Raw genomic sequence first — 22368 nt, forward strand, 5'->3', positions numbered from 1 at the left:
TAAGAAAAAATATTTTTCAATACTAACAACTACTTAGAATTGTTTAATTTATGTAATATGTTTAAGTTGAATGCATATTTCGAACGACAACGAAATATTTACTATGTTTTATAATGTAAATATAATTTTTGCTTTAACAATCAAACACAATCAATAGCAGGAATATTGACGTAAGAATGGTTGTAACAACTACTTATCGATCGAAGAAGTAGATAGAAACGTCACCTTGGATATCGTGACAGTTGGTTGTACATTTCTATTCATAAAATATAATGTTACATACGTCATTGGATATATGAGACATCAATACATCTTCAAGTAGAATTGGTTGGACGCCTAATAAGCTGTTTACACAAAATATTTTCATTCGTTATTTTTTTAATCTATAAATTATAACTCATCATGCAAGTCACGGGTATTTTTGCTCTCATATTCTTGACATTTTCTACCAGTTTTCGTAGAGGTCTACAATAGTAAGATGATCAAGACTTCTCCAGTACTTAAGTGGATAACAAATCGTGTGATGTATACAATTATTAGTTTTATGCAATGCTTTTCATCTGTTGTTTCAAGGAGCTGATGAAAACAAATTGAACAACCGTTACAACAACAACGAGTTCAACAATCCTTTCCAGGCCCTTCAGCTGCGGCCCGGGGGCGTGGGGCCCAACGGACTCACCAAGAAGCAGGAAATGTTGGTCCGTTCAGCCATCAAGTATTGGGTGGAGAGACACAAGCACGTTGTCAAGTACGTTGCAAAATTTGTTTCAACAATGTAAATGTTTTCCAAAAACTACTCTTTTGTCCTAGGATGCTAGGCATGAGCCCGGGATTGTTTTTCACATTATTTCAGACTATACCAAGGAGTTGGGGCATTATCACTTAGGTAAAATCCATGATTTTATCCATCCCCAAATCACCAAAGAAGTCTCTATCCGGATGTTTATCTTCGTATATCGTTCTTAAAGGCCTTCCACTAGAAGCCTAAAAATAATTATTAATTTATAACTTTTGATAATTTTTAAGATTTCATCCGGGCAGTGTAATGTGGGAAAATTACGCAGGACGAGTCATTTACCTAACATATTACTTTATAAATATGTTTACTTTTACGCAAGTTATAGGGTACGTGATAGTTACACAAACACAATACAACCATGTGTTATGTAAAGCCAATTCGATTTTTGTTCAGAATTATGGAGAGGAAAAGGTTACATGAGTTACCAATGAGTTTTAATATTCTAAAATTAAATAAAAATGTAATGCTTTATACACAGTTAAGTACTTTATTCTATTGTGCAAAATATCCCCGATGCATCAAACCTGCAGACTTAACGAATTTCTACTTTCCTGATTGTATTTTCACTGGTATATTTTCTTTAACGTAACAGATTTATTGCCTATTTAAATAGCATTGGGTTAAATGAATTCTCAGGTTGGCTACTATGAGGAAGGTAATAAAATGTGTTTTAAGTGACACGCTAATGTTAGTGTATAATAAATCAATTAAACAAATTTGATAAAAAAATCCATTATCAAGCAAACTACAACAGCTTACTTCTTCACCATAACAATGAAATAGGAATTTTAAATTATATATTTTTGCAATTTTCAACGTAGCCCTGAAGCGTAATAGTTATTTGTGTAACTAGTGGTGAAAGTGGCACTTTGCTGCACACGAGAGCAATGTTTACGCACGAGCCGCAGGCGAGTGTGGAATGATCTCGAGTGCAGCAAAGGCCTTTTTCACTCGTGTTACACATTATATTTTTCCTACAGTCACTATAAAGCATATAAATAATTAGTCTTTCAAACACTATGCAACACGTTTTTAGGTTCAGCTGGCAACACAAATGGTGCCCTAGAGAAAGTAGTACCCGCGGTCCATATCACTCCGCTATTTTTCCTCGGCAAGAAATGTGCTCCGCGTTTTGAGAATATAGTTCCGTATGTTTATGTAATTTGAAGTGGTTTCCGCGCCTAAAAAAAAATGCTTAAAAGGTATTTTCTTGTTTATTAAGATCGTAGGAAGGTTTTAAAAACGTTTAAAAGAAAAGTCCAGAAAGTTCAGAAATACCGAAACTATAAACACGAAATGACAGGTTAAATCGTAGTTATAATAGTCAATCAGCTGCTCATAGTATAATTATCTTTAAGTGTTGCCAACCTATTTCCAAGCGTACACGGATTACGTGCATAATGGAACCACGCTGTTTTGTGTTGTTTCGTTGGAATCCTGATGTGCGGCAAAGTATAAACCGTACGGCAAAGTATAAATATGCAGCAATTAGCAGCTTTCTGTACTATAAACAGTACAAGGAAGCCAACTTTGTCGGGTGACTGTAGGAAAAAACAATTTTAAGTACTTGATTGTTTGTTTTTGGTCGAGGAATAAATTCAAAAACTTTATGTTTCGGGGTCAATATTTAGAAAAAAACACTTTTAACCTATAACCTATTATTGCATACAAATTGCGTTATGTAGAATTAGGCTCATTAACCATTCATTAAACATATTTATGAAATTCGACATATGTAAAAAATATTCGATGAAGGGTAAAACGTAAAGTAAAATACAATCTTCCCTTTCAGTTTCAGTATCTTTTATTACCAGGTAGGATTAAGTTTCACTCAGTAGATACATTTTTCAATGGTAGCAGAAAACATCAAAATTACAATGAACAAAACTCCTTTTGTTGAGGTTAGACAATACGTTTTGTGTTGTTGGCAGGACCAAACAACATTCGCTAAAATTGATATTATGGTCTTCAATGTGCTTTCCTTTTATTGGCTTTCACATGTCAAATTCCCCCTAGATTGAAGAGGAAATCGTGCCACTATTACAGTGGAAATAAATAGGCGAACAGCTACAATGGTATATCAAGCATTTATAATGATAGTGGAGTATGCTTTAGCAAACTATCTTTTATTATTACATGGCATTGATAAATAACATTAATAGATCTTATTACTATTTTTAGAACGTGTATATAGCATATTTATTAAACTATAGCATAACAGATGCAAACCCCTTGTGGGGATGAGTTCTCGGCGATTATTTGCTCAAGAATGAGATCTGTAACTGGTGATAATGATGCATTTTAAGTAAATATAAAATACCTAATACAATTAAAAAATTCTTATCAGAGAAACCAAGGTGTTGTTGAATATTAATTAGGTTGTAACCAACTCAGATTTTATATTACCCAGACTGTGTAAGTTAGTTTTATAATGTAAAATGTGTCAAATACCTCCGCTGCAGAAAACCTGCAGTCTAAGTAAATTATTTCAATTTACCTTGTTGGATTTTCACAAAAACATTCCCTTAACATTTACATATATATTTCCAATTTAAATTAGATATATTTTAATAGTTACTCAGGTTTGCTACTACAGGAAAGGTAATTAGGTGGGGTTTCAATCAAATCTTAATAGCCTAATTTAAAATGAACAAATTTGACAAAATTTGATAAAAATATATCCCTAAACAAGCAAACTACAACTGGTTATTTATTCCCCACACAAAAATAACATGGTAATATTAAATTTACATTTTCTTTTGAATTTCCTACATTGTCATTATGCGTCCAACCATGCTTTAATATAGTAAATTATTTGTTTTACTAAGCTTTACAAAATATTTTATGTTTATTTTTTTTTCTAATATTAAAATGTTAAACATTTTAACGAGCTATGTCTAGCCTGTTCTAAAGGGAGTGAGCTGGTCTACAGTGGTAGAGCACCAGTCCTTGATCCTTGAGGTCCTGGGGTCAAATCCCACCAATCACCAATGGATTTTATCTACGTATTAATGCCGCACCCTCTAGGCCTAGCCTGAAGTAATGTTTAAAACGGTCCCGATCTTAGAGTCTATGTCCTAGGATGTGAATGTTGAACGTACAAAAATCACTTATTCTAAAGCATCCTACAGTCGGGACCACCTGCAGTTGAGGGAGGAGCCTATTTACCACGTGACTTCGAAGGAGCCGATGAGGACAGTGCGGTGTTGCCAAATCTAATAATATACCAATTAATTTGAAAATATTGTTTAGTATTTTAATTAGTGTCGTCAACGGGCGATATGGCAACGTCGCACTAGCCTTGTCTTGTGATTGGCTGCCGCCAACTACAGACTCTCGTGGTCCCGACTGTAGACATAATTATCTATATGTTGCCTTTTTGGAGAATAAGTTTCCTCTTTAATTTCCTAGACTGCTAACAACTCAGGGGTTGTATTACTAAATGTTTATACTTTGCCAAGCTGTATCAACTTGTATTGTAAATAAACTGATTTAAATGTGAGAAACCAACACCCAATGCCTTTACAGTTTATTTTAATAATTATGGATAAGAATGTTACTGGTGGTTGTGTATTTGACTTCATAAGATTTTGAAATTGTTGGATGTTTTACTTTGGTGTTTTAATTTGGTGAATGTTTTACTTTTTCATTAGTTAAAGTTTAGCTTGGATAAACATTTAAAAGCCAACCCAATAGAATAAGTCGAAAGGGATTTATAAGTATTTATTTAATATCAGTTTAAGGTAATGGTAATGCTATAAGTAATAAGGTTTAGTTGGTTATTAAGATATCCTTTAAAAGAAGGAATTCACTACTTTAACAATAATATTACTTTATTAAAGGGCTGCGTTATTAGTGCAATATATCTTAAGGACTAACTGCTAAAAGTAATGAAATTCCTTAAGAATTGTGCAGTATAACAGAAATGTTTTCTTCCTTATCAATTTAAGTTAACAATTAGGACGGCATTTTTACGTCATAAAGTAAATCGTTTTTAGTTTCATTTATCAGTCGGTACAAACATTAGTCACACAAATGCAAAATCCTGATTTAGGGTGTTTTGACTAAATATAAATTCTTAGAGGCAATAAACCTTTATTAGAAAGTTATCTAACCATAGTATCAAAATAGCCAAACATTACAAACCCGACGATTTTTTTTTTTGATACGTCTTCCCACAAAAAATCACAAAACAAAATACTATGTGGAAACTCAATGGTGAGATTGAGCTATCACAAATTCCAGTATTGTCAAATAGATTTAAATGAAAATAGATTAGGCAAATGGAAATTCGCTTAGACTGCAGGTTTGCTGGGGCGGGGGTATTTTACTTTTTATTTATGATTAATAATAACTATTATTATTACTTCTACCATATATAGTCAATTCTTCTACACATACTTAACCATATACAAATGTTGAACTAGAGGGTAGGTTTCCGTGGTCATAGTAGGCTATCAAACCTTGGTATTTTATGAGACCAATCATTTGATCACATCGTTGGACTGGCAAAAATACTGACTAACGTTTCGGCAGATTTGCAGCTATTAGACAAAGCAGAGTAATTGTATATGCCTTTTACTTGGAATGTGTTTTTGTCAAAAATGTTTAGTTATTCAATAATTATTACTTTTAATCGTAATTAGTTACAATAAATACATTTCTAGGCACGTCGCCAACACAGGGGATGCCTACGGATCAGCTCTGCTGCTTCACATGCTTACCAGTACAGTCACGTTGACTCTACTTGCCTACCAAGCTACAAAGGTGACTGTACAAGATCGTCTATACAGTGTGTAAATTAAGTATTGAAACAAATCTGTATTTTTAAAACCAAAATAGATAGAAATATTCTGTTTGTGGAAATAATTGTTAACAAATGTTCCGCAATTTTTTACATCAAAAATATTTTTTAACACCCTTAACAGGGTAGGGGGTGGGGGTGACTTATTTTTTTTTTCAAATAGCAACCCAAAGAAACACAATGACGCAAATGTGAGGTGAATATCTCACTCCTAACCAAAATGGCGGGTATTCCAAAATGGGTGCTTTTTCACATAAATTAAATTTTGGAATACCCGCCATTTTGGCTAGGGGTGAAATATATACCTCGGGTTTGCGTCATTGTCTTTCTTTTAAAAAACCCTTCAAATTGAGGGGTCACTCAATAGGGGTTGTTATTTAAAAAAATAAGTCATCCTCACCCCCACCCTGTTAAAGGGGTTGAAAAAATATTGTTGATGGAAGAAATTGCGGAACCTATGTCAACAATCAATTCAACAAACAGAATATTTCTATCTATTTCGGTTTAAAAAATACAGATTTGTTTCCATTATTTGTGAAATTTGTGCTTTTTCACATACAGTAAATCAAATTTTGGAATACCTGCCATTTTGGCTAGGGGTGAGATATCCACCTCGGGTTTGCTTCATTGTGTTTCTTTTGACAAATCGTTCAAAATGAGGGGTCACGCAATAGGGGTTGCTATTTGAAAAAAATAAGTCACCCCTACCCCCTACCCTGTTATGGGGGTTAAAAAATATGTTTGATGTGAAAAATTGCAAAACCTTTGTTAAAAATTATTGCTACAAACAGAATATTTCTATCTATTCCGGTTTTAAAAATACAGATTTGTTTCAATACTTAATTTACACACTGTATATTAACAGTGTAGTTTGACAACCTACCAAGCTATCGAAACTGTAGATTAACGTCATGCTATTTTGGTTGGTGCATAATAGCGTACCAATGTAGCTATGGTCGTTTGTCTAATAGTGTACCTAGACGAACCTAGTAATTATGGTTGATTCTAATAGAGTGACAAGTGACTATGGCTTTTGCCCAGTTGCATACCAAGGCAATGGGTGTGTGTGTGTGTGTGTGTGTGTGGGTGTGCGTGTGTGTGTGTGTGTGCGCGTGTGTGTGTGTGTGTTTCTTTCCTAATAGCGTACCAAGTCACTATGGCTTTTTGCATAATGGCGTACCAATATACTGGGGTTGTTGCCTAATAGCGTATTAAGTTACTGTCATTGGTTCCTGGTTGTTTAACAAGTCACTGTGGTTTCTGTGTAATAACTTACTGAGTCATCTAATAGCACAAAAGGTCAAATATGGCAGTATTAGAACGCCTAAAAATCTTCTATGGTTTCTAAATTCTAGCTAAACCTATTGTAGTGGATGTGTGGGCGGTTGTGGAAATAGGCAACCAAGGTTTTAGGTTTTAGGATTGCCTAACAGCAAAATTCAAATAAATTACATCAATCTACTACGTGATTATGACTTTGTGTGATAAATAACAACACTAAAAGTGAGTTGATGTCAGCCCATTAATATTTTATGGCTTAAATTACCAAAGCGTACAGATTTCAGAACAAACTTTAATTAGTCATGACTCTAACCCGTTTTAACCTTGATCAAGAAAGGCTGGCATTTCACTAAGCTATTACAGTACTAGGAATGTATAGTATACAAATAACCTTCTTAGATTAGTTTTTCAAGACTTTAATGATAAACTAATGAATCAAAATGTTAAGAGACGTACTCAATATAAATTTAATTATATATTTGAATTTTTTATTACAGATTGACCGGGTGGATACGTTCTCTATCACAGTGATTGGCTACCTGTTCTATTCTTTGGCTCAGGTGTTCGTTTTCTGCATTCACGGGAACGAGCTTATTGAAGAGGTAATGCCTACTTTTCAATTGCATTCTATTCTACTGTACTGTACCAGAATAGCCTAATATACTGTATTGTAATATGCTGTAATATACTGTAGTCTACGTAGCCTGGCTCGAATTTAAAACACACGAACGCATTAATGTTATCAGCAATGCAAATTAGATGTAAAATAAAATAGCTTATTTATCTATAAGCAATGAATTTTAATGCAATATGTGTTTTCTAAATAGAGCATTTTTCGATCCCTATATAGTTATTTGTTCGTACATTTAGCCTATATGTTTATAAAGGACATATGCACCAATTTACATTTAAAATATATCATAGACACAAATAAATAATTATACAAAGTAAGATAACCAGATATATTGAGGCTGGCAAAAACAGAGAAACTATGAAAAGAAAACAATAAATTATGAGGAATACGTATTGAAAAAGTATTAAACTTGACAATGTATTATCATGACAACTTATAAAATATCACAACAAACCTTAACCAACCCAGCAATATATAAGACAAGTAAAATATAAAAAAACATCGATAGCTCGAAAATGGTTTCATTTCATGACATTAAAGATGTCGAGTGGTCAAAGTTCAATCCGTTGCAGCACGTCGTACTACTCCCAATGTGTTTGTGAAGAGATTCACTGTAATGCTGATCTCAGTGGTACTGAAGCGCATAGATCGATTAATTTGATTTGGTTGTAGGTGGTCAAGCTCAATCAAGTGCTGATGTCTCCTCGTTCTGGTACTAACGAAAACATACAAAAGTATTTGTTGTTGTTGTAGAGCGATTGGATTAGGAATATCATAACCCCCGTCTACTTTTTTTGGACCATGTGCAGCAGAAAGCTCATCAACCCGTACTTCATAAAAACCAAAACCGTAATGATAACCTACAAACCAGTCTTTACATCGACTAGACATTGTTAATTTGGCCGAGCTGCCGAGTTAGTTAACATGAGAACACTACGGAGAAGTTCTAGAGTAGTTGGCAGACGAAAGAATTGACAAGCCATGTCTTACAGAGCGGCAAACCATTCCGAGCATGTGTGAGGCCTTAGCGCAGATGTGGTTGATGGGGCCCAAATCCAAATGGCAAGTCGGTAAAACCTCCAAAGTCCTTAATGGTATCGCATCTTTCCACCTGACCGCAGACCAGGAAATAGTCAACAGCGAGAGTATGCAGTCTCCTGCTGAACGTGGTCGACTTGGTTTTGGTGAGATTTCTTTGGATGAAGATGTTGGACAAACACCAGCCAAGGGCATTTTCCAAGCAAATCCAATTGTGACAGGTGATAGATCAAGCGAAGACGTTAATGTTATCAGAGAACAAAAAGGGAGCGACCTTGATGACTCTTTGGTTCTTGTGGAAAATTATGGAGAACAAGAGGTCCTGGAGCTTGAAGTGAAATTCGATGAGACATCAGGATCAAGTTCTTAATCATTGCGGCATTATGTTGGTAGACTCATAGCTTGTAGCTTTGTGAGAGAATAACGATGATTGATCTTGTCAAAAGCCTTGCTATATAGTCTTTGTAAATAGCGTCATCTTGATTTCTTCAGCTAAAGGCTTCTATTACAAGACACTCTAGCGAGGGGATATTTTGGCGGAATGACCGGTGGAGGCAAAACCATTCCTCGTCAACCGATACAAATGAATCAGCGTTAAGAACCATATGAATCTTACCCTACAGAAAAATAGAGCTTCTTTATAGCCTTCTTTCTTAAGTTCCTATTCACACACAAGCTCTAATTTTCATTTTCTTTAAATAATAATAGCAATACTAACACACGCTGAAAACTTTTTAAAGCCAATATTTATAATGTTTGCTTTAAATAATTTACTTTAATCAAGCATGGTTACAAAAAAGAACCCATCGACGAAGCATACAGTATCGTTATAGTTTGGAAAGGTTTCTCTTTAAATGAATTAGAAAATTTAATTTTTTTATTTGGAACGTTAAATATCTACTCACCTGGCTGAATTAAGTGAGTGCCGAAAGGATTAAATCAACAAAATTGTAAGTTACACATACTCTATATTATTAACCTCTTGAAGTCCGGCGTGGACTTTAACAGGTTAAATCATCACATTGAAAAAACGCCTCTTTTCAAAAACATTTATATTATTTGTTAGAGAGGAATATTTTAAATATCATATGAAATTTGAAAACATAGAATGCACTTATAACATTTCTTTCTTTCACAATAATTTTAGTTTTGCAAGTTTAACATGTATAATGTAGACAATCTATTCCAAACCAAATCACTCAAACCTAGGAAATATCTAGTCCTTCCTATAGTAATGAACCCTTTTTAATTTGTGCTAAATGTGTGTACACCCTATTGTGAGAGAGAATGACTGAATGTTCCATTTATATTATTCTTAAATAAGCTTAAAACAATGTTAGTCTTGTATAACATGGATTGTTTTACAATTTTACGATAATGATTCAGAATATTTCACTTAGATAGATAAAATTGCTTTATTTTTCTGAATAGTTTACAAATTTACAAAATGTATTATTTTTATGCACAAAAGACAATAGTCATTTGACCGTCTGTCTGGTTGGCAAAGTCCAGTTCCACTATCTAAATACAATCAACACTGCACTGATATAAAAATAACAAACATAAAAGCACTCACTTAAAAGCTAAAACAAAATGTAAACAAATTTACATTCATTCCTATTTTTGAACTGCGACAAGGAATCTAATCTATTGCCTACACATACCTCGACACATACAAATACACATACCTCACATCATACTAGGCTATACTGTAAATACATACATACACACATACAAACATACAATAACAATACAATAACAATGTATCAACTCATATCCCTATTTATGTTTGATATACATTCTAACATACAGTTTTTAGAGTTAAACCAAGAATTTCCTTATACAGTAAACAGTTAAATAATAAATCTTTTAGATAAAAAATATCATGATCCTACCTAAAAACTAACTATTCATTTCTAATTTGTTACTTTGTAAAAGAAACTTTTTTCCTTGTAATGTAAGAATGCTGAAACATAAAAATACTGCTCTAATAACATGAAAGAAAAAAACATAGTATATGATTATTGTGATTTCTCATCAAATAGCCTAGTATATAATGTTTTAAACTGCTTAATTCATGTATGCTTATTGTCACATGTCTTTCAGAAGATACCCTTGATTCGAGTACCTTTAGAACAGAATATTCCCATCAAGTTATGATTTTTGAAAATTAAATTCATTTATTAATATCGAATATTTCACTTCGCTCACCTTAGAATAATTGTACAGTAGTTAAATTTTGTATGGAATGCTGGAGCCTAGAGGTAGGAATTTTTTTGGTAGGAGTTTGGTTGGAAGATTTGACATTCATCTTTCATCTCGATCACCTTCCTTCTCTAAATAGTAATATTTCTACTCCCAGAGTAGCACACAACCCGTGTAGTTTTTCTTCCTCCTCCCTAGAGTTTTACTCATTCTTCTGCAGTGTACTAACCGTTTGTGATTATCACTTGCTATAACATTTATAAACATCGTGTATTCCAACCTTAACATAATACCCCAAACATTCTTGTTCATTTTACCTTCTTCTTTGTTTCCTGGCTTTCATTTTTTTGGCCACACTCTACATAACATAGCATTTTTGATGTACTAGGACTACTTGCCATTCGTTGATGGAATAGTAAATTGCTTGGGCAAAATTATAACTCCTTTTTATGAACGTTACTGAATTTTTTAAATCTTTGATCAGGGTAACTTTAAATTTACTAATAATTTTAATTCTCTTCGTGGCCGCTGGTCTTGTGAACAATGGGGAGAGTTCCTGTTCGTCAAGAGGCTAGGAATCTGGTATCTTGAGGATTATTCGAGTGTTTTTTGGGTTATTGACTAATGTAGTTGAACTGTGAGAATCTATATTTTGAAGTGATATGACTGGTGGTTACTATTTTAAGGCACAAAAATTGTAGCTGACGTATTGGGTTGAATTTACCTATTTTAAAACACTGCAAACAATAATGTATGTGTTTACTGTAAACACTGCAAGGTTTGATTGTTATTGACATAAACAGTGTCGTCTAGTCTCAAATTGACTGACATACTGGAGTACGGGACAACATTTAAACCCCCTTTACAGTAGGAGACGAACATACTAAGGGTGGGAGATTCAAGAGAGAGATTCAAGAGATTTATTGTACCATTAAGTAATAAATACAATAGGTAACGTCAAAAACTATTCTAAAATAAACAAACCAATGCATCAAAAGGTGTGCTTTAAAGTGTTTGTCTTCATTAGTAAAGCTATGTAAGCATATTTATCAATCAACAGTGTATATTTTGTTATTAAACTTTTAGTGTGTGCGATATGTTTAAAAGATAGAAAGATCTCAGGAAAATTAGAAATTTATAAGCCGCAAATTAGAATTAGAAATTAGAAAATTCAGATATGTAAGCAACATTTACGATAAAACACGTAAACTCTATACTCTAATGATGATAAAAGTGTAATTTACGTATTTATATTGCACAACTACGCAATGGCCACGAAGAACATATCAAAAGAGATTTCAAATATATGTGCAAGGCTACAAGTTGTCCTTTAAGAATAGCGTTGTTGGATGTTATACGCAAAAATTGAAAACTGAATCACCAGAAAATTGAGTATGTACAATATGATCTACAATGGGCTTAATTAACATGATTTATTTTACATACCTTTTGAAATAAAACAACCATACTACAATGGTAAAAATGATAATGCTACACAAGAATTACTAAACATGTAATGATACCTTTTTCATAACAAACGTTTTTGAATAGTGCTAAAACCTCTTTGAACATAACTTTAAAATTATTTATTCTCTGATGTTTTAGAAAAATATATTTTACATATTTTAAATGAACATATTACAAGTACCATGAAACTATATGAGAACTTTAAATATTTCTGGTTGTTTTGTGTAATGTATTATCTTTAAACCAAAATCTGCATCCATACTTTTTTACCATGTATAAAGAACCAACCAAAAATACTAACTTATCTGATTTATTCCTCAAAATTAACTATCAACTAATCAATAATTTACCTTAAGTTAATAGTGAAAATCGGGCTTTGACTTTAGTTTTCACTCGATTTTTTTCACATGTATTGTCGAACAAAAATGCCGTTTATAAATCTGATACGTTCTTCAGTTTATAACATCAAAACTGATTAATTTGTACAACTCATTAAGCTTCGCTTTGTATGCAAATTAGACCCAACGTAGTTCACGTTATATTAATTACCAGGTTAATTAATGGTCACTTTGTTAAACAACTAACAAGCCCGGAGCTGTTATATGTTCTAGTTGTAATTTAGGCCGTTACTACATTTACCAAACCGGTTGGTGTTACAAATATGTGTGTACACTTTAGTAATAGCTATAGTTAAAATTTGCAATCTAAATAAGGTATGGTTCAAAATTTGTCGAACTAAAGCTATATGTTAGCTATTGCAGCTATATGGAGTAAGAACAGTTTTTATAGAGTTGCATTCATTTGTATCTTAATCCACACTTATTTTATATGAAAAATAAGTAATTGTCAAACTTATAGTTTAAAAAAACTCTTAATTCAGTTTTTAAATAGTCTACCGCCGTCGCTATAATGTAAGTCTTGTTTTTACTAGATTGCTAATAAGGTTTGACAACCTTTTATAATATTAGTTGTCTACTCTTGTACCCTTCGATTAGTTTCTCTTTTTAAGAGTAAATCAATTAGGGAAGTATTTCACTTCATCAAACTGATTTGAACTATTCATAGGTGCATCGTATTCAGGAGGGAAATGTTAGCGCCCTTGGCGTTTGTTTGGCAAATGCTTAAAGCTGTGATTTGGAGTTGCCTGAGTATCGTGCAAATATTGAGCAGAGTATTTCACTTATTCAAACCGAACTAAACCATTCATAGCTTGATCGTATACAGGATAGGAATGTTGGCACCCTTGGCGTTTGAGTTTGGTAAATGCTCGAATTGTAATTTTAAGTTTTCTATGTATCGAGTAAGTATTCAAGGTTGTTTTTAACTTATCAAAGGGTTACTTATGTATTTATAACTTGATCGTATCCAGGGTTAGATTACTTCTACGAATTCCGTAGTTGATTGTCGTTTTAAGAAGTAATTTACGTGATAAGGTTGAGCTTAAATAATAAAAAAAATCAAACATATATATTCTACTGCATTGTTTAAACGTTGCTATATAAATACAATTTCAATTTTACTTCTTAAAAATGTTAATTAATATCACCTAACAATTATAACCATTTAACCTATGAAATAACAATTTGTGAGCTGAAATATATATTTATTTATTCAAGGAATTCTTTCTTATATACTTTATTTGATAATCCGGTAGCTCACGATTAAAACTTAGTGTAAAACGTGTAAAACCATTAAGTGTGTCCAAATATAATAACAGTACAATCCTTTGTTTTTCGTTTTGCTTCCAGTATGGTTCGTTCACAGACAATGTATTTAACATGTAAATTTGTAAAGCTGCATTCGTCATTGTATATTGCTTAACGAACTACCTGATTATACTTTTGATAGTTTACTTTTCACAGTCCATTAAGTCCAGTGAAAGATAACGTTTAGTAAGACTTATTCTGAAATATGAACATGGAAAGTAGTTTAGTTATTTATTGTGAAATATAGACAAAATAATTATTACAGTATCACATTTTAGTAAAAATATACCGCTGAGTTTAAGTATAATATTGGTCATGGGAAGCGAGCTGGTCTAGGGGTAGAGCGCGGACTTCGGTGCCCAAGGTACCAGGTACAAATCCTGCCAATCTCCAATTGATTTTATCTATGTGATAATGCCGCAACCCTCTAGGACTAGCCTGGAATAATGAATAAAATAGTTCCGGGCTAGAACTAGCGTCCTAGGATCTAAAGGTAGGACAGAAAACAGTATACTAGGCATATTGGTCTACACACCTACGCTGTGTACGTTTATTCCTCAAACTGTTATATAACCATACACATTTTAAAACATAAAATAAAAATACCAATGAAACAAGGAAGACAATATGAAGCAACTCATTTCAAGTTTTAAACTTTTTTCTCCCCGGCCTCAAGACTCCCGCATCGAAACCGAGACTGACCAATACTAGTAACCTAGCACTTCGTGGAGTAGGCAACAGGTCAGCTTCTTGCTTATAAAATAGGGAACAATTGTACAGTCCCTATGGAAGATTAATCTATATTTTAATTCTTAAGGCATATTATAATGGAAAATATACGATGCTTAGCTACCGTATTACAATCAAATGTGTCTTGTATAGCCTGCATCAGAATCTGTAACCAAGCATGCGTAAAGATACATTATTCAATTTCAATTAGCATTGATGCGGCCAAAACATATAGATGGCATATAGAAACCTATACGGCAACAACAAATAAACATCACAGGTTCTAAACAACTTCTCTAAGGTACACCTTGTAATTTACAAAGCTGCTTTTGAAGTTTCACTTCCATTTTTGGTAACCTGCTATCGGGGGTCTAAAAAGAACTGGGGCCAACAAATGACTTATTCAATGCATTCACGTACCTCTTTTTATTGTGCTAGTCTTTGACCTCTGTCTTTTAACAGATCATTACCAAACATATTCATCATTGCTTGCAAACGTTCTGTTTTTTCCTAGACCTAAAAATACTGTGACGAGATGTATATTAAGATTCAATCCGATCTATATTGAGGTGTTATAATTTTTTTTATAATACGGTATTGCAAGCTACATACCGATTTAGTATGCCTAGACTAATTTTAATTCAGTCTAATTTAATATCATTGTTTAATCAAGTGCTCACTTTATTCTGAAAAATAAGTGTTTTAAAAACGAACAGTGGTAATTTATAATGTTATTTTATTCGTATTTACTTATACAGGGTGTTTTTTTTTTACTTGCATCTTTATTTATGTAAAAACCACAATAGATAGAAATATGCAGTTTGCGGAAAACATATACACCAACATAGGGGGCCAATTGTTTTGAATTCAACGTTACATTCACATTCCCCCCCCTTTCCCCCCTGCCACCAACTTATTTTTTTTAAATAGCAAAGTACCCCTTGTGACATATCAAATGAAAGAGCACAAAAAAATGTTTGGTGAAAAAAAATTGAAAACCGGCTCATAAATTTGTGAGATATTTCACCCCCTTTCTCTCCCTACCCTTAACTTAAAATTTAGAAATTGCGAGATATCCCTTGTAACATATCAAATGAAAGAGCACGAAAAAGAAAATGTTTAGTGAAAATATTTTAAAATTGGCTCATACATTTGTGGGATATGCCCCCTCCCCGAAACTTAATTTTTTTTTTAATATCAAGGTACCCCTTGTAACATGTCAAATAAAAGAGCATGAAAAAAGAAAATTTTTGGTGAAAAAATATTTGTATTTAGCTTATAAATTTGTGAGATATTTCACCCCCTTTCTCTCCCTTCCCTTTTAAAATTTTAGAATTGCGAGATATCCCTTGTGACATATCAAATGAAAAAGCACGAAAAAAGAAAATTTTTAATTAATTGGGATATCTCGCAATTCCAAAATTTTAAGTTAAGGGTAGGGAGAGAAAGGGGGTGAAATATCTCACAAATTTATGAACCGATTTTCAATTTCTTCAGCAAAAATTTTCTTTTTTTATGCTCTTTCATTTGAAATTCACAAGGGGTACCTTGCTTTTAAAAAAAATAAGTTGGGGGCAGGGGGGAAAGGGGGGGAATGTTAATGTAACGTTGAATTCAAAACAATTGGGCCCCCTACGTCAATCGATGATTCCCGCAAACTGTATATTTCTATCTATTGCGGTTTTTACATAAATAAAGATGCAAGTTAAAAAAAAAAGAACACCCTGTATAGAGATCCGTACTGTGAGATATTGTTGGCGTTAGTTTCACAAAATCGGTCTCTGGAACATTAGAAGAATTGCATAACTTGTATATTTATTAATTTTGCTCACGTAATAAGAAAGTAATTTATCTGTCATCAGTTGTGACTTTAACAAATTTCTTAGTTTTTGAAAATTTTTCTGATTCTTTTAAGATAAAATGTATCATATATTCCATATTCTTTTTGTTGTGCTTGTGAAGCCTTCTTTCGTACACTGATAATCGTTTTTCGAGATTACAAAATACCCTTTTATTTCTTATTAATTTCTACACGAAAATTAATCCTAATATTCTTACTTATCATCTCACGTTTATACAACAATAGATTTTTAACATGAAACAAGCTTGTTAGAAAAATGATTTTCCCACTCGGGAACACTGATCTGTTTTTGACAGCTAATTCCAAACAGAACTATCTTTTGTATTTTCAAAATTGTGGAGGATTGTTTTTAAGACTTTTACTTATTTTATTTTTTCCTAAGAGTTTTTGCAAACGCAAAATGCAGATATGACTTAATACAATCTTGTTGTAATTTTCAGGGCATTTGAGGTTCTGTTTATACCTTGAGTTAGTTATAAGAGAGTAAGGCTATATTGAGTGCAGTGAGATTTAAACTATCTCTGATTGTAGTTTCGTATTTATTTTGACAACCTCGTATTAATACATTTAAATCAATCAAGCCTAATGTAGTAACTGTCAATAATCTAATTACCTTAGTATTAATGTGTTTTATAGTGTCTACAGGGTGTAGCAAAAATGCTAGTGGGCTATGCATGGACCCGATTGTAAATTTTTAAATAAATCTTTAAACGCCACTGAATCAAAAATATACTCGATATCAGATTTAAAGCTCGTGTTAATTCAAATCCTCTGGCACAGTGACTGAAAAAATCTGTAAATAACCAAGCATATTTTCGCAATGTTCAACTATGGAAATTAAAATATTTTTATTTTTAAGCATTTTGAAATAATTAAGTTCTTACGATTTTTTAAGGACTTCTTTTGATCCTGGGATTCTTTTGATAATGTATTAGTTTTATTAATTGTTGCCCAACTGTAAATTGTTAGTTAATAATTAATAAAAATAGCCATGAATTACTTTGAAATCTTATAAATCATCTCCATAAATCACTTTAGAATCTCTGTTGATTAATGTTCTGCGTAGGCCTTCACACCAACAGTGTATACCAAGTTTTATAAAGATTGCATCAATATTCTTCGAGTTGTTAATTATTTTAGAAAATTTACAAAATGGCGGATTACCGCCTAACCAAGCTGAAATCGAAAATACATTACTGTACAATTTGTACACATTTTCGTATGTTCAATCGGGCCCTACTAGTCTGTTACGTATTTTTGTGACACACTGTATATGTCAAGTATAACGTATTTAAGACATTTTAAGAACACTTTCGGAATTTTGCTTTCATGGTAATTTAATACTTCTCATTTTAAAAGGGGTTAACGAGTAGAATAATTTGTTGGCCATTCTAACCTCCTAAAGTTAATTGGTCCTAATGTCATTGTTACATAACGCAATAGGGTACATTTGTAGTTATTATGGTAGCAAACTACAGATACTGCGGTTGTTTACCAGTACATTTCAGTACTCTGTTTACCTCGTACGTTATTAATGTGAATAATACCATAATAGTTATTCACAATACTTACTACTACGTTTATGATGACAGGTAGTAACAATCAACGAATTGTTAATATTATACGTTAAAGTAATTACTTATTAGTAATTAGTGTATTTTACTTTGGCAAAGTGTGGCAGCAGGTGGTTAAATTCTACATCCCTGACGAAATTAATATAAATGGTACTTATTACGAATTATTTTAATAATATTTAACACAACTGTAAATGAACTGAAAAGTTTTTAACGTATGAAATATGAAATCTTTACATGCTGGGATAAATGGTAACCGGTATGGCTGTGGGTGAAATAGAATACTGTAATTCCAAACACACCAAATGTGCACCAGCATTTTAGGGGCGACAATACATCAACTACGCTAGACTGTACAATATGTGTCTGCCCATGTATAAACAAATGTGGTCGCATTGAGAAATTAGATTGGATTTAGTTTCATAATTTATTCACTAAGCAGATTGTTGTTTTCCAAATGTATTTCACGTACTGTAAAATATGTATGCATTTTTTTATCGACCGTTTTTATTTCCGAAAAATTTACAGCAACAACAATATATACCACATTTTTCAATAGTGAAGCATTAAGTAAATACATAAAAATCAGAGGTACATGTTTTATACCTTTAGGACTTATGGATAATATTTGGTAGAAATATACAGGTTTTACAAATCATAACTAAATAAAGTTAAACTAAATAACACTAATCATAACTGTAAGCATTGATGTATTTTAAGAAATCATTTTCATAAATTGCAAGTGATACTTAACGAGAACGTACACAAATAAACTATTTTCTGTATAAGCTTTTAAATGTAATACTAGTGTCCCTGTTGCTCGAATTCGAGCAATTGCTAAGTATCACAGGCGTTATATTAAACAAATAACAGTCATAATTTCTGATGACTTTAAAAGATTAGACTCAAAGATTGTGGAAATACTAAAGATGTATAGGTCTATAACAGATCGATATAATCAACGTTTCTTGTAAATATCTTATCATTTTTCAAAAGCTGATCTTGTTTTTATTGTTTTCTTCAAATAGCCTTACTCATAGCCGCATTAGGTTGTACATAATAACGATTATAAATTCTAAAAAAAACATTATTTCTATTTCTTATCCTTGGTGGTGTTCTATGACTTTCCTATGTTTCCAAAGTTTGCAAATCGGTTCTTTCATTGATTACTAATAAATGCAGCACAGTGTTAATTCAGTTTTCTTTTTATATCAATATTAATAGTACTTTAGTAGTAGTAGTCGGAGAAATATAGGATATGACCTTAAAAAAATTGCAAGAAAACGTTTTATGGTTTTATTTTGTAGAGTTGGGTTTGCAGAATGACATACTAAAAGTTGCTAAAAATCAGTGCACGATAAAACCACTAAAATCAGAATTTAAAATGGCGGCTTTTTCCAACATTGGACAAATTAAAAAACATATTTCACATGCATTTGTTATGCACATTTTTCGAGATATTGACTTGGGACCACCGCCTGTATTTATTGGGTGGTTAGTACTTCATTTTGATAGGGAACATGTTTTTGGCCGCCATCATGGATCCGCCATATTGGACATAGATAGTTTTTTCAATGTAACGATAGTGTTGTGACACATCATTACCAACTACATTTTTACACTATTTTTTAAACTATTTTTCTTATATCTCCAGTTCTTATTGACGTTTGTAGTTCGTTCTAGGCTTAAAATATTCAGTAATGTAAGGGCTTTCATTTGAGCTCTTGATCATTAAAATCAGACGAGTTGAAGACCAGCGACGAACCTCAGAACAATATTAAATTTAACTTTTTAGAAATATATTTTTATTAAAAGATTTATAACTCGGGTTGTTAATACGTCACAAAGTTATTTCTGGTCTCAAATTACTCAGTAAATGTTTGGCTTTAATTTTATTGATCATTAAACAAAATCTGACAATTTTAAAATGAGTTATGGACCATAATTTAACATTAAAATGTATTTATATTGAAATTTGTCTTTAGTTAAAGACGTATATCTCCAATTCTAAATAATTCCTAAAACTCTTTATAGTCTTAAATAATTCGCCAAATTATTGACTTTTATTTTAGCTATGGATTACTTTCCGGGAGTTATTAGGGTTTGGGATATATGTCCTTAACTAAAGACAAATTTCAAAATAAATACATTTTAATGTTAAATTAAGAACCATGACTCATTTTAAAATTGTCAGATTTTGTTTAGTGATTAATAAAATCAAAGCTAAACACTCACTGAGTAATTTGAGACCAGAAAGAACTTGGTGACGTATTAACAACCCGAGTTATAAATCTTTTAATAAAAATATATTTCTAAAAAGTTAAATCTAATATTGTTCTGAGGTTCGTAGCTGGTCTTTAACTCGTCTGATTTTAATGATCAAGAGCTCAAATGAAAGCCCTTACATTACTGAATATTTTAAGCCTAGAACGAACTACAAGCGTCAATAAGAACTGTAGATATAAGAAAAATAGTTTTAAAAAAATTATCAAACTACGAAACGTCCATAAGAAATGTATGGTGGAGAGTTTTCGTTTGAATATATCTTCTAAATGAATAAAGATATTTAAAAACGGATTTCAGCATTGAAATCAGTGTAAAAATGTAGTTGGCAATGATGTGTCACAACACTATCATTACTTTGAAAACAAATTATCTATGTCCAATATGGCGGATCCAAGATGGCGGCCAAAAACATGTTCCCTATCAAAATGAAGTACTAACCACCCAATAAATACAGGCGGTAGTCCCAAGTCAATATCTCGAAAAATGTGCATAACAAATGCATGTGAAATATGTTTTTTTTAATTTGTCCAATGTTGGAAAAAGCCGCCATTTTAAATTCTGATTTTAGTGGTTTTATCGTGCACCGATTTTTTGCAACTTTTAGTATGTCATTCTGCAAACCCAACTCTACAAAATAAAACCATAAAAAGTTTTCTTGCAATTTTTTTAACGATCCCTATGTAAATTTGTTTAGTTTGCTTGGACTATAGTAGTAGTAGTAACTTTTTATATTAATAGTATATCAATTTATCCAGGCTCTCTCGCGTTTTTCCAATGTAATACTTACGCCAACCCAAATTCAAATAGTAAACATGTCATTTCAACCAAGTAAGTAAATGTTTGTAGCAAACTGATTTAGCAAACTTATTGACAGTTTACAATTAACATATGTTCTTGTTCTCACTTTTAATTTCTGACAACAGCTGGAGTTTCATAACAATGTTTGTTTCCCATGTTAATCTTATGGAGAAATACGAAACTTTAAAGGGTCCCAGGGCCTCACTCTCTAATTATTTCCCTAAAAAGAAAGTTTCCTGCACAACTTCACGTTACGCTCTTTCCAATGACACCAAAAACATGTCAATCGGTTCAGTAGTTTCAGAGGAGTAATTGTCACAAAAAACCTGCTTGCGTATAAAATAAGTATATAGATATAGATTTCATAAATATTTAGATCCCCACATGATATGCCTGAGTGGAGGTTCCATCTGAACAATGCAAAAAATTCATTCTAAATTGAATTCTTGACAAAAAACTACAGTTCCACTAGCAACGAATCCCAGCATTTCCTGAGTCAAAGTAAAGTTTTACAATGATGGACTATGCGAATGAACAAACATGAGATCATTCGCCTATTGGGTCTGATGTTGATTGGAGTGTCCAATCGAAATCGATCACCACTTGCCATCTTTTTTGTATACTTGCCGTATTGTGAGTAACCGTATAAGCGTAAATATATGTTTTAAGACGTTCCTTTTATTTACTTTCCGTTAAAAGCAAGAATCGAAGTTATTCAAAGTTATAAGTGATCGAGAAGTTATTGAGTTAAAAGCCCCAAATAGTCATATTAAATATACGACTACAGTAGATCTAATCTAGATCTAATTACATTAAACGTTTGATGCCACTGATTTTCTAGTCTGAAACTAATATTCTTTATAATAATAATGTCTTTATTTAGCAAGCGTTTTTCAGATACAATATTTCTGCTTTTCAAAACAACTCTTGTCCTTAATACTAATAAACTATTCATAAAAACTAACTATAAAACAATATATAAAAAATCTATGAAAACAATGTAAAACAATCCATACCAACAATCTATTAAACAATCTTAAAATATTAAAAAATCTATAACAAACATTACTTAAAATAACCAGAATCTGCAATGCTAGGACTAGACCAATTAACAATAAAAACATACATTTACTTTAGACAATTACTTTTAGCAAACAAATATTCCTTTAACCTTTTTTTAAAAGTG

The 22368-nt window shown here is 32.1% G+C and overlaps 1 protein-coding gene across 1 annotated transcript in view; it reads left to right on the forward strand.

The window, feature by feature from the left end:
• LOC128998499 (odorant receptor coreceptor) overlaps positions 1–22368 on the forward strand; it is a 43363-nt gene that overhangs the window by 15385 nt on the left and 5610 nt on the right. The window contains exons 4-6 of the mRNA XM_054424659.1: positions 574–748; positions 5467–5566; positions 7382–7486. Of these exons, the coding sequence (XP_054280634.1) occupies positions 574–748; positions 5467–5566; positions 7382–7486 (380 nt within the window). The remainder of the gene's footprint in view (positions 1–573; positions 749–5466; positions 5567–7381; positions 7487–22368) is intronic.

The sequence above is a fragment of the Macrosteles quadrilineatus genome, unplaced genomic scaffold (assembly GCF_028750875.1).
Source record: "Macrosteles quadrilineatus isolate MER2022 unplaced genomic scaffold, UCM_ALF_1.0 Scaffold_7__1_contigs__length_78375512, whole genome shotgun sequence".
NCBI lineage: Eukaryota > Metazoa > Arthropoda > Insecta > Hemiptera > Cicadellidae > Macrosteles > Macrosteles quadrilineatus.